The 13,581-nt window shown below is 40.1% G+C and overlaps 2 protein-coding genes and 1 long non-coding RNA gene across 19 annotated transcripts in view; 2 read left to right on the forward strand and 1 right to left on the reverse strand.

Annotated features, from left to right (window-relative positions):
* The first annotated feature begins 106 nt into the window (after positions 1-106).
* LOC119241448 (uncharacterized) overlaps positions 107-13,581 on the forward strand; it is a 72,918-nt gene continuing 59,443 nt past the window's right edge. For 3 of the 5 annotated variants that reach the window (XR_008551189.1, XR_008551190.1, XR_005124315.2), the window contains exons 1-2: positions 107-371; positions 724-835. This is a non-coding gene — a long non-coding RNA (uncharacterized LOC119241448). The other 2 variants (XR_008551192.1, XR_008551191.1) reach the window with 2 other exon arrangements.
* Positions 1,054-13,581, reverse strand: part of SUN1 (Sad1 and UNC84 domain containing 1) — a 52,672-nt gene continuing 40,144 nt past the window's right edge. For 7 of the 13 annotated variants that reach the window (XM_037506740.2, XM_054693567.1, XM_054693566.1 and 4 more), the window contains 6 exons: positions 12,182-12,436; positions 11,426-11,510; positions 8,987-9,102; positions 6,406-6,573; positions 3,247-3,339; positions 1,055-2,864 (listed from right to left, as the gene is read on the reverse strand). In XM_037506740.2, the coding sequence (XP_037362637.1) occupies positions 2,751-2,864; positions 3,247-3,339; positions 6,406-6,573; positions 8,987-9,102; positions 11,426-11,510; positions 12,182-12,436 (831 nt within the window). In that variant the 3' untranslated portion in view covers positions 1,055-2,750. Of the gene's footprint in view, positions 2,865-3,246; positions 3,340-6,405; positions 6,574-8,986; positions 9,103-11,425; positions 11,511-12,181; positions 12,437-13,581 lie in introns of all 13 variants that reach the window. The other 6 variants (XM_037506741.2, XM_054693562.1, XM_037506734.2 and 3 more) reach the window with 2 other exon arrangements.
* LOC119241446 (HLA class II histocompatibility antigen gamma chain-like) lies at positions 3,874-5,033 on the forward strand. The gene has a single exon (XM_037506746.2). It carries the CDS (start codon positions 3,929-3,931, stop codon positions 4,640-4,642), a length of 714 nt encoding a protein of 237 aa, XP_037362643.1. The 5' UTR covers positions 3,874-3,928; the 3' UTR covers positions 4,643-5,033.

Genomic DNA, 13,581 nt, shown 5'->3' on the forward strand with positions numbered 1-13,581 from the left:
GGGCCGCATGTGACCGGGCGGGGCCTAACGCCACAATGACTGGCAGCCGTGGACGAATGGAGGCGGGCGCGGGGCGGGCTCTTGGCCCACGTGAGTTTGTCCGCAGACCCGCGAGCCGCGCTTCAGCCGTCGTCTCCGCTGTCCCTGCCGCTGGAGGTCACGTAGGGGCGGCGGCAGGCGTCGGGAGGCTCGGTGATGCCACAGCACTCCGGCCCGGTCCGCAAAACAGAGCACCCCAGGCGCGCCAGGGACTGGGCCTCGGGACGTGGTTGCCAAGCTGTGGGTCCTAGGTCCCGCGGGATTTCCATGTCAGCCTCTCAGTTTCATTGACTGCGAACAGCACTGTTTATGGGAGAAGCCAAAGACAACGTGTATGTCCGTATGGGGACTTGCTGAGTAGGGGGGGTATAGGGCGTGTACACCTTTGAGCCACTGAACTCTTCTCAGAGGTAGGGCCAAGTTATTTTCTTAATGGCAAAAAGCAAGGCACAAAACCGGGGAACAGAGTGTGAAGTGTGCCATCCTGTGTAAGAGACTAAGGAGCAAAGGTAAAGGATTGTTTTTGCTTGGTAGGCCCAGTTGTTTCCAGAGAATGAAACCCTGTGGCTGACTTGAGAATCAGCAGAGGATGGGGGCATTTTTGCATGGCCTGCCTCAGCTGGATGGCTGAGGTGCCAGAAGTCTGCTCCTCTTTCACTCTGGCCTGCTGTCCTTGCTTTCCAGGGTGTTCTTTGTGTGTGCCTTACACACAGGTCTTCGGTAAACGTTTACTGAATGAACACATCCTGGGTTTCCATGAGCTCCCACCTCTAGTAGCAGCAGATGTTCCTATGAGGTAATCCAGCTCCTCTTTTCATAATTTTCTTCTTAAGTAACCATCTTTACATTTAGTCTGTTTTCCAAGTGTTTTCCCTACATAAGAGGTATCCAGGGAAAGTCAACACTGGGTAAAAAAGCTATCTAGATCAGGATAGGTCACCATTAACTGGTCAATACAGAGCCCTACAAACAAATGTAGTCGCACCTCCCCAAAACCACTGTGGGCAGAAACAGCACATTGAGAAAAGAAATACACTGTTTATTATTCATTTGAAATATCACATGCACGTTTAAAAATTAAAACTCTTTATTTAAACATTTCAATAGTATCTTATCAATTTGGTGGCAGCAAAAGAAGCTCTACCAAAGACAAATATATTGAAAAGCATTTACAAAAATACATTGCACAAAGTCCTATCTTGCATCTTTAAAAATAAATTAATATTCAAAATATTTCCACCCCAACCCCCAATTTGGTTCTATATAGGAAATTTTGATTTACATATTTATCCTGTAATATATGAAACAGCTGTATACATTTTATCCAACTTAATGCATAGGCATTAGTTCTAATTCTAAGAATGAAAAAAATGCTACTTTATGTAATTTTTGTATATTTGAGGACTGTTGTGCAATATACACAAAACTCTCCAGAAAAACCAGTCAGCACCATCATTTTTTTTCTTTTTCTGAAAATACATTTACAGTATACCAAAAAAACTGTCAACCCAATAAAACTTAAATAATTTTTAAGGTAAAACATCCGTAACACTTTTAGTGCCTCACAGATATCTCATTATAAAGTTTGCTCAGTAAAACTGTCTAAATATTAAATATTGTCATCAAAATTAGTCTCATAGGAATTGAGTGAGAATGGCCAACAGTCATAATAAATGGGAAATCCCAACTAGAGCCAAAGAAAGTGCTGCTATAGGAAAAATTACAATCATAAATGAAACAGCTTCATGAATTTGCCACACTGGACAATCTCCTTTGATAACCATCCATGTAATAAAAATATAAGCCTCTGAAAGATTTAAAGCATGTTAGTGTTCGCTTTTTAGCAAAATTCAAAACGAAACCTGAAAAAGGTTGGATTCCTTGGTTCCTATTCATACTGTCAATTGAGAACTCCAGAGTTATCCCAACAGGGTGTGTGGCTAGGTGGAACCAGAGAACTCCATTTATGTGTTTCGATCCAGACCAGCTCCTTTCAAATCAGACCCACTTCAACCAACAAGGAAATGAGAATTCCCCATTTCCTAAATGGGTATTCCCATACTGGGTCCTGACTGAAAGTTTTTCTAAGAAGTAGGAGCAAACTAAGCAGAAAAACCCTTATTAGTTATTTCCTCACATGGTGACTTAAAATAACAAGTGCTGAGTAAAGGAAATATCTCATTCTGAAGGAAAGGAGTTTAAAACTCTGAAATTTGGTGACTCTTTTTCCCTGAAAGAAATGTGTATTGGATTTAACAGATGAAATATGTATGTGCCCCAAAAGTCCTTAAGAGGTCCAGTGAAAGCTAATTATCAAAATTTCAGGAACACGTCAAACCTTTTTACCTTCATTTGCTTTGTTCCTGATTTTAGGAAAATACAAATAAGAAGAGCTTTATGTTCAAAAACAAATCCTCAAAATAAAGTTAAGTGTCTTGTGAACGATACATTCAAATGAGTTTCCAGAGAATACCTGGCTAACGGGTCCCCGTGAACCAAGTGTTGAGCATGCAGTGTTTCCTATGGACATAACAGCAAGCTGGGCATCAGAGCATTAACACTTCAGTCTCCACACTCTCCTGCTGCCAGTTGGTGACATTTATTTAGGGATGATGTCATCCTGTTATTCTAAACGCCCTCATTCACAAAAGGTTCCAGTGTTTCGGGCTGTCCCATATATACAAAATGTACAACAACAGCGAGGTGCAGCTTTACTTGATAGGTTCTCCATGAACTCGGAACCGGTAGAGACATGTGTATTCAGGATGACCCCAGTTAGAAGAAATCCGAAGTTCCACTACTTGGAAAGCTCTTTCAGGTCTTTTCTGGAATCAAGAAAAAAACATGACACTTATTTTATATTAATACCCTCAAGCCCAATCACTTCCTCAACTATATTCGGAGAATAGTTAAATTTCTAATATGAACTCAATCAGCTATCACAGAACCCAAATCTTAGGTCAAACTCTGAAAACTCTTTATGAGCTAGACTTATTTCAGTTTCGGTACATGTGACATTTATGTGTTGTACACTGTACACTAAAAAGGCTTACTCAGGAGAAGAAAAGCCATGAAACTCAGATTCACTTTTTTCAGATGTTGACCCTCAGGCTTACTTCAAACAGGTTTGTTAATGTTTTGGGTCCTGCTGACACAAAGCAAAGGGACTCAGGACCCACAGATCAGTATAAACCATGGAGATCTTACCAGCACATGGAACATTTGGAGGGATTCTCCTTCTTGATCATATGTAAACTGTCCCAGAAGCTGCCCTTCTTCTTGATACTCATTTTCTAATCCCTAAAACCAAAACCATATAGTTATTAAATAATGGAGAAATGACAATGAATTAATTAGGGTTGTTGTTCTTCAACTTGAGTTTGTGAAATTACTTCACCACTAAAGCAGTGATTAAGATCTTTACTGGAAGACCTGTTATATGCTGGGCATTTTTTTAATAGGCTTTACACAATTCACAACAATCTGGTAAGATATAGATAAGGAAAGCTGAGGCTGAACACAGACAAATCAAGTCACATAGAAGTGATTGCCCAACTGTAGCCCAACATGGCCCTCAACACTTCAAATATCAGCATATTGAAAAATAGTTGATACTCAGCCACTTGAGGAGTAAATGAGAGCTGGCCAGTGGAATGAGGTACCAAGAGGAGGCCCACTTACAGACAGAAAGGAGAAACACAGGGTCTGTTGTTTAACAGGACAGCTTCGGTTTGGGAAGATGAAAAGAGTTCTGGAGATGAGTAGTGATGACTGTTGCACAACAATGCAAATGTACCTGAACTCTACTTTTACAATGGTTAAGATGGTAAGTTCTATATTATATATATATTTGCCACAATAAAAAAGTAAAAACCAATTAGAAATATAGATGACAGATACACAGGGGACAGCCACAGCAGCAGAAGGTGTGGGCAAGACCAGAGACCAGACCATGGAGGGCCAGTGCGACCTCATCTCTAACCACGAGCAGCTGCCCATGCTGGGCCAGCGCCCTGGAGTCCAGGAGAGCAAGTGTAGCGGTGGAGCCCTCTACACAAGCTTTTCTGTGCTGGTGGCTCTGCTCTTAGCCGGCCAGGCCACCTTGGCCTACTTCCTGTACCACCAGCAGGGCCTGCTGGACAAGCTGACAGTCACGTCACAGAACCTGAAGCTGGAGAACCTGCACATGAAGCTTCCCAAGTCTGCCAAGCCTGTGAGCAAGATGCAGATGGCTACCCCCATGCTGATGCAGGCACGTCCCATGGAAGGCCTGCTGCAGGAGCCAATGCAGAATGCCACCAAATACGGCAACACCATACAGGACCATGTGATGCACCTGCTGCTGAGGTCTGACCCCCTCAAGGTATACCCGCACCTGAAGGGGAACTTCCCAGAGAACCTGAAATACCTTAAGAACACCATGCAGGGCCTGGATTGTAAGATTTTTGAGAGCTGGATGCAACAGTGGCTGTTGTTTGAAATGAGCAAGAACTCACTGGAGGAGACACCCACTGAGGCTCCAACCAAAGACCCGCTGGAGATGGAAGAACTGTGGTCTGGGCAGGGAGTGACCAAGCAGGAGCTGGGACTAGGCCCCATGTGAGAACCACAGGCAGAGATCAGCTTCTAGCCAGCCAGGCATGACCACAGCTTCTTCGCTCCCTTAACCTGACACCACAGAAGACCCTCACTCTGCATACACACATGCCATGAACATGCACAAATGCCAAACAGGTGCACACTTGTGTGCTCACTCACACACACACACACACACACCCGCCCCCTACCTTTGAGCTCCAGGTCCTCAGCTTTTCATCCAATTTAACTGGAATAAGAACCACCTTCTTCCTCCCTCAGGAACCACCAGCCTCCCTCCATCTCCTTTTTGTGCCAAACCCCAGTTCCCCCCACCCTTTCACCAAGCTTGTCACCAGTGCTGAGGGCCTCAGCTTGTGTGAGAATAAAAGGTAGTAAGTAGGGGAAAAAAAAAAAAAAAGAAATATAGATGGCTATTTGAATGTCTATTTGATAATGGTTAAGGACTTTCTGGGCATAAAAAGTGCCATGCCATGGAAGAAATAATAGCTAATGAGCAGATATAAATACATAATTAAGACTAACAATGGAAGATATATCTGTAATGGAGTGACATAATTAACATTTAGATATTAAGAAGCTCAAATATTTATAAGGGAACTAAGATCCCAAAAGATAAATGAATAAAAACAAATGTAGAATCTATAAAAATGAAACACAGGAATATAGATTAAAGTGTCATGTCTTTGCCATCAAGTTAACAGAGAATTAAAAAAAAAAAAGACTCAATTCTTGGCAAAGGAACGATGACATCGAGAGATAATAATACTTCTCATATACCACTGGTACAAATGCTGGTAACATACATGACATGATGATCAATGGCCTTAAACATACTCATGCCCTCTTCATACTCCCTGAAACAGTAATGCCACCTTTTGAGGGTGTACTTCAGGGCATAGCTAAAAATGTGATGATATTACACTTACACTGAAAAATGGGAAACTGAAAGATCTGGGATGGAAAACAAGGGTTGAGCTAGTCAACTGTATTTTATGTTGCTATTTAAAGATGTTAACTGCCAGGCCTCCCTGGTGGCACAAGGGGTTAAACACCACACTATGAAGCAATCCCCGGCCAGCCAGGAAGAAACCCACATGGCACAGCAGACCTCTCCTGACTCGCCTGCTGCTCCCCTCAGAAGTGTACTTCAGTCAATCTGCCTGTTCTGTTCCCCACTCTGTCTCTGGTGAATCCTCTCACACCCCGCATCTCTGGCCTGTACCCCAGCTCTTGTATACATAAATAAATAAATCTTAAAAAAAAAAAAAGTCAACTGCCATAGAAAAATATTTATGATAAATCTGTTTTTTTAAAGAGATTGTCTCAACAACTGTATTTTTTAAAAAGAAAAACAGGACACGAAAAATGCTACAATATGAACAATGACTTTCTATATGCTAGAATTCTGGGTGTCTGTTTTCCGAATTCCTTATTCTTTTCTAAAATTCAACATTATAGTTTTGAGAACTGCCTTTATAGCCAACAGACAAGAGAAATGAAGAAACCAATTTCTTCACAGGCTTACCTTGATCTATTAGCACAAGCAATTTGGACATCAGTTAACACAGGCATTATAGGTTACCCACCCTAGGAGAAGTTTCCCTAGATGTATTGTCTGCTCACTCAGGGTGTTACACAGAGAGGAGAGAACCCCCCAGTAAATACACGGAAGTCATGAATGTTAGCATGGTTCATCTTTGGGAGAGTCCCAGAACAGAATGAGGAGGAGAGCTGCTCCAGGTGTCACAGGGGGATAAGAACACTCACATAGACCATGAAATCCTTGGGAGCACTGGTGATGTTCCCTGTGGGTGACAGTGTTTTTGGGATGTGTTCCAGAGTGAAGGTGGTTGGGTAGATGGTCATCGACAGTCTCACCACAAGGTACCCCTGGGAGCCTTTAAATGCCCAGCAGTTACCTGGATATATGTCAGGCTAAGGGAAAAGGCAAAAAATGAACAATTAAAAACCCCCTAATATTTAAAAAACAGAAGCAATAAGGGAAAGACTGATAATATTAACCTTTTTTTAAAGTTTTGCATGGTAAAAAAAAAAATCATCATAAATAAAAGACAAACTGGGAAAGGCATTTATTTGCAAGTTAAATCCCAAGGAGTTACTATCGCCAGTATATAAGTTTATAAGAATTAAGATAATCAGAACCTTAAACAAAAATAAGCAAAACATACAAACACTAAATGAAAAAACACTCTACCTTTCACAATAACAAAAGAAAAACAAATTCAAATGACACAGTGTTAGCATTTCTCTCCTAACAGACCAACAATAATCCAAAAATTAGACATAATCTGCTGCCGATGTTGTTAGGAAAGGCACTCTCATGCACTGCTGGTGAATATACAAAAATGTACCACCTCAGGAAGCATAATTTAGCAGAACTGTTTTATGTATTTACCCTATGACCCAGTAATTCCACTTCTCTTTCTAAGGTGTGGTGGGCAAAAGTACAAAATGACACTTATTGCAAAAGTACTTCTAACAGAAAACGAGGAGCCACACCCCTACTGGGCAGGAGCCTGGCTGAGTAAATAGTTGGAAATTATGGCAAAGGCACAGTAGCTGTGCAGCCACACCAGAGTGCCCACAACACACTGAGTGAGGCAGCCCTGTCTCCACATTCAGCAAGCCACAACTGTACCCTCTACACAAAGGTCAGATCTCGGCCATGGGTGGGGCTGGGGAGGGAGATGTGTTCTTGGGTGACCCTTTTCAGTAGGGTAGGAACTGACCCTTTTATTTGCTATTCCTACATCCTTTAAAATTCTCTTTACCCAATCAGCTATCACTCCACTACCATTACAATTGTTTGATTGACTTCCCCATTTAAAATTACTGCATGATTTCTCCTGAAGCGGTCTGTACCAGAGTGGTCTTGTTTCCCACTCTCTTGTTCACAGACATCTAAGACATCTAAAGTACTTGCTGCTTCCTAATTACAGATCCAGTGGGCACAATGGTGACAGTAAGGACTAGTGTGACAGTTTGGGGAATGTCAAGACTATCAAGACCTCCCAACTATGACATGGTACAGAGGAGGAGACACGGCACAGCTAGAAGAGTACTCTGGAGGAGTACTGTTGGCACCTATAAAAGCAGAGAAAAAGGAACCCATGAACTAGAGGTAGTATGACCTGCAAACAGAATCCACGTCTTCGATGATGAGTGAGTCCAGAAATTCTGCCATCATTCTGCTAGTGGTTAGTGCCCTAACACAGACAGCTTGGTAAGTCTGACAAATGCTGATAGTTGAACGAAAGCCTATCAGATGCTTCAGCCAGGCAACAAAAGGACAAGATAATTACAAGATAGCAGAGAGGTTCCTAAAGCTTAAGTTTCCTGATATTTCATGCTGAACTTAATTATCATGTGGGTGTTTCACATAAAAGGAAATTATTGAATTTTCTTTAAAAAGAAATCAGGTAGCATTTTAGTTCTGAAGTAAAATGAATATATCTGACAATTTAAATTCTTCATCCCTTACTCCTTTAAATCTATACAACCTATAAAATAATCACGGATCATCAGCAAAGTATGCTGAGAGCAGTCAACAAAAGGCACCAGAGAAAGAGAACTCAAAGTCCCTCCAATCCTGCTAGTAGGTACTATGTGACAAGTATACTTTTTAAATGGGAAGTTGTCCTTACTATGGTAATTTGTGCTTATCTCCATCTGTTCTATTTCTTTAAAAAACTGATAAAGCACTACCTACAATCTCATAGTGGAATATCCTTCAATACCGACAGTGAATTCTAACTGCTCGTACACACAGTGGACCTCACAGACCAGGGGGTGAAAACCCAACACCCTGTGGACATGGCATATAATCCCATGGTACCAAATTCAGCACAGATAAAACTGATGGTGTCAGAAGTCACTCTCTGAGATGAGAAGAAGGGGAGCCTGTTGGTGCTGGAATACGGTCTCTTGGTCTGGTACTACTTCCAGATACATTCACTTGGAAAACTTCACTGCACCATGGCAGACCTCTCCTGCCGCCCGCTGCTCCCCTCAGCAGTGTATTTCGTCAGTCTGTCTGTTCTGCTCCCTGCTCTGGCTCTGGTGGATTCTCTCACCCTCCCGCGCTTCTGACTGTACCTAGTGCTTATATAAATAAATAAATAAATAAATCTTTAAAAAAAAAAAGAACAAAAAAAAAACTTCACTGCACCATGTACTTATGATTTTCACACTTTTCTGAATGTATCTTACACTTTATTAAAAAGCTTACCAAAAAAACTTAAATTTATCATTGGCACTTTGATTCTGTTTGAGTCCTCAACAATCATGTGGCAGCCACAAGGCACATGTGAGGTGCATCAACTCTTACCTGGATGACGACTCGGGGAGACTGGGAGTAGTACCACAAAGGGATACCAAACAGGCTGATTAATGCTGTCTTGGTCTCATATGTTTCAGAACATCGAGTACTTAAGATACTACCACCTTAAAGCAGAATTTAAATTTGTTTCAGCATCTGATTCTATCATTTTGGAAGCAGTATCATTACAATCTTCAGGATTTGTTTAAAGTTTTTAAAAATTCTCAAGTTTTTAACTGTTACAAAGAAACTTCTACTTTAAGATCAGTCCCATTCTTTACTTTTCCCAAATGCACTGCTAATGGTGTAGTATAATAATGGCTTTATATACACCATTTGTGTCTACTAAACCTAGAGATTCTTAAAATATTGCCTCCATACACTACACTTTTGGGACAGCAACTCTAAAGAAACTTAAACTTACTGTCCATGTTTTTAAATAAAATAATGAATCCAACCAGCACTGGCATTACTAGAATTGAGTTTTTAAAGTGCCTGCTTAATAGCAAAAGTGATAGAATATTAAATAGTAACCAATTGCTGGAGGAGTGGGAGTATCTAGTAATAAACCATTTGTAATTATGTTCTGGAATTAAATAGTGGTAACTACTGCAGAACAGTGTAAATATACCAAAGACCACTGAATTGTACATTTTTTTCTTTTCTCCCCCAGTTTTATTGAGGAGAAAAGAATTGTAATACATTGTATAAGTTTAAGGTGTATGACAAGTTGACATATGAATATACTACAAGATTAGTTAACAACCATCACCTTATAGTTAAAACTTTTGTTCTTATTAATTTTTAAGATATACTCTTAGCAATTTTAAAATGTTCAATACAATATTTGTTGACTACTGTTACTATACTATACATTACACCCCCAGACTCTAATAATTGGAAGTTTTTACTTCCATCTATTCAACCATCCCTACCCACATTGTATCCCCCTACCCAGAACTGCACACTTTAAAAATGGTAGTTTGTGTTATTGTGAACTATTTCTCAATAACAACAATAATAATAATAATAATGTTTAAAAAGAGTTCAGTTTTCTCCTGAAAAGGAAATAGGGCAGATAGGATGTTGCTGCCAAAGCAAGCCCAAAGCAATCACGTTTGTATTTGAAGTAACAACAAAAAAATAAACTAAAATACAAACGAAAATGTAAAAGTTAGTAGTCTAAGAGGCAATGGTTCCTAAATCTGGCTCGCACCACAACCCCTTAGAGCCACTGTCAAATACTATTTTTGGACCCCTGTTTAGGATTTCGCATTTGGTAATGGATGGAAGTGTTAAACGAGTGGAAATTTATATTGTAAGCATGAAAAATGATTTTATCTAATAAAACAAGAGATCCGATTTCTGAAATATGAATTTGAAAAAATATTCTATTTTGAAAAATGATTTTATCTAACAAAACAAGAGATCCGATTTCTGAAATATGAATTTGAAAAAATATTCTATTTTCATTCTAAAAAAAAAAACCCTTAAGTATGGCTTGCTTTGTTTAGTAATAGAAATTTGAGTTCAGTTCCATTAGGATTGTAGAATTCTGAATTAATGATATACAAATCTATAAGGACTAATTATGTTTCTAAGAAAAAAATGAAAACTATTGCTCATAATTTAGTGGTTAAAATACCAACTGATGGTTCTGACTAAAAATAATTCAAACTATAGAACTAAAATCATTTAATATTCTAAGTTATTCTAAACAAAATATACACTGAGAACAATTAATGGCCTTATTGATATATACCTAACATAAAAAGAAATTGTTGGTTTTTACATGTAGCAGTTATTCAAATCCACCCTGTTAAGATCCCACTGGGGGCCTCCCCGGTGGCGCAGTGGGTTGAGCGCAGCACTGTGAAGCTGTCTGCAGCCTCTCTAGCGTGGGTTCGATTTCCGGCCAGCCAAGGAGATTCCCACATGGTGCGGCAGACCTCTCCTGTCGCACCCGCTGCACCCATCGGCAGTGTTTTCGGTCTGTCTACCTGTTCTGCTCCCTACTCTGTCTCTGGTGAATCCTTTCACCCTCCTATGCCTCCTTTCACCCTCCTGTGCCTCTGGCCTGTACCCCAACTATTGTATAAATAAAAAATACTATCTTTAAAAAAAAAAAAAGATTCTGCAGAATAGTTAAAGATAGGGCACCGGGCTCACTGCTACAGTGGTCACAGGAATGAGACTACTAATATAAACCATATCACCAGATTTACTAAACCACTGGGATGATATAAATAAAGACTATGGGATTTTAAATCACCAACTCCCCTGGAGGATCTTTCATATACTAAGGTTTTTTTTTTTTTAAAAAAAAAACCCTTCCTCTAAAAAATGTTAGTCCACCAGCTCTCAATTACAATTCCTAAATTTTAAAAATTCAGAAAACCAAGATTTTCTGTAGCACCTATGGTGGCAAAGTTGTCCCTATTTACTTACCACCAGATTCCAGAGCAAAGTCCACCATGCCAGTTTTATCTTGGGAATACAGCTTCAATGCATTGTTTACAATGACATGTGCTTGCTGAAGAGAGGCATACACAGAAGTGGAAGACCAAACACCAGAAAAGGCGAGATAAGACTGTGTTAATAATATAAACAAAGGCCAGCCATTTCTAGTATGAATACATTTTCAGCTAACTACATTTGGGGGGGAAATAGGCATGGGGGTATTCTAGCAAATCCAAACTTCAGTCCTGCACCCCAACTGCTATGCCATCAGATGGAGATGAGGGACACCTAAGCCTTCTCACCAAGAATCAGACATAGCCACAACACTCTCTGACCTAGGAACCACCTAGGTGCCACCTAGGTGGATGGAACAAGGACTGTTAAGTTTGAACTGTATTACTAGGAAATTTGAGTCATTTCAGAAAGTATGTGGCTACCCAGTAGATGGGATCTTTGGGACAAAAAGATTAATATTGCTCGTGGGTATGGTGTGGTACCTACATCTGAAGGGTATGATCCTATATGTCTAAATAATATACAGCATTGTAAACAAATGTTGCTTCAATAAAAAACAAGATTAATAAAGTATAAAGTTCTCCCAAGAACAAGAACTTACTGAGCAATCACTTTTAAGCACCTGAATTATGCCAAGAACTTTTATATTATAACCATACCCTGTGACCATTCTTAGAATAAGACATCAAAATTGGCTAGCTTAATGAACTCTTTTCACAATCTACTTACTGCTTCTGTTATTCCAGAAACCCCTGCCTCATTCATAGCAGACACCACAGTTTCAGATGTTGGAATCTGTTTTGTCACAGAAATGTGGTAGGTAATATTCTTTAGTATCCGCAGCTCTAAATCTTGTAATAAAATCTGCAGGTCATCCTTGCTCACAAATTGAGAAGAAAACTTCTGAAGCAGCCATTCAAGAAAGCCATCTTGCTGATCATCAGAAAACATGAGTCTGATAGTTTCTCTGACTTGGGCATCTACCTAGTAAAATCATTAGTAAATACAGCATGAATTTATGTTTTAAATAAATCACTGCAACTCTTTACTTACATTAGATACCTTAGAAGCATCACAGTTTCTCAGAACCCAAAATGTAAATGCCATATATTTCCCGCCCCCCTTCATATCAAGTTAAAAAAAAGAAACCCATCCAAAATGATGGAATACATAGAAAAGAACAGGAATAGAAAAGAGCATGACATAAACTAACTGCCCACAGACCTAAGGAGAGAAAAGCTTTTGTCCACCTCATTTAACCCTCTCAGCACACATTTATTAAGCGCTCATGAGTTATGGGCAGAGAGAAGGAGAACTCTGATTCAATCGAAAGAAACGTCATATAAACAACTTAAAACGTAACTTTATATATGCCAAATATGTCCATGAGCATTATTTCTACACACACACTTAATTATATACATAATCTTCTCTTCTTGCTTCATTAAGAATGGAGTATAGTTGATTGTAAATACATGGAGGAAATTTTTTTATTGAAAAAAGGAGTACAGGAGGACAAGAGAAAGTACAAAATTGTATAATAATATCTATAGATCTAAGTTCTTTTTAAAAATCTCAGTATTGGGCCTCCCTGGTGGCGCAGCGGTTGAGCGCTGGGTTGCAAAGCTGCCCGCAGCCTCTGCAGCGCCGGTTCAATCCCCAGCTGCTCCCCGGCCACCGGAGGAGGGTCCCACATGGCGCGCAGACCCCTCCTGCCACCTGCTGCTCCCCTCAGCAGTGTGCTTCGGTCCTTCTGCCTGCTCTGCTCCCTGCTCTGGCTCTGGTGAATTCTCTCACTCTCCTGCGCTTCTGACTGTACCCAGTGCTTGAATAAATAAATAAATAAAGATAAATCTTTAAAAAAATAATAAATAAAAATGAAAATCTCAGTATTATTCCATAGTATGGATACAGCAAAATTTAGTCAGCCAAGCCCCTGTACATACAATATCTTGCTACTCCCAGCCAGTCCACCCACCCAATACTAACTTTACAGCACTTGGCACATTCCTCCCTTGTATCCATCTGTGCTGGTGTTTTCATTTCTGTGGGGGGAGTCCCGTGAGTGTGGTTGCTAGTTTGAAAGAACGTGTCTTGATGACTGGATAACATCCTAAAATTTCTGTCCC

The sequence above is a fragment of the Talpa occidentalis genome, unplaced genomic scaffold (assembly GCF_014898055.3).
Source record: "Talpa occidentalis isolate TD23 unplaced genomic scaffold, MPIMG_talOcc4v2.1 talOcc4.12, whole genome shotgun sequence".
Classification (NCBI taxonomy): domain Eukaryota; kingdom Metazoa; phylum Chordata; class Mammalia; order Eulipotyphla; family Talpidae; genus Talpa; species Talpa occidentalis.

What these genes read in the sequence shown, in the direction of transcription:
- LOC119241446 (XM_037506746.2), top strand. Translation starts at nt 3,929, where the DNA reads ATGACAGATACACAGGGGACAGCCACAGCAGCAGAAGGTGTGGGCAAG.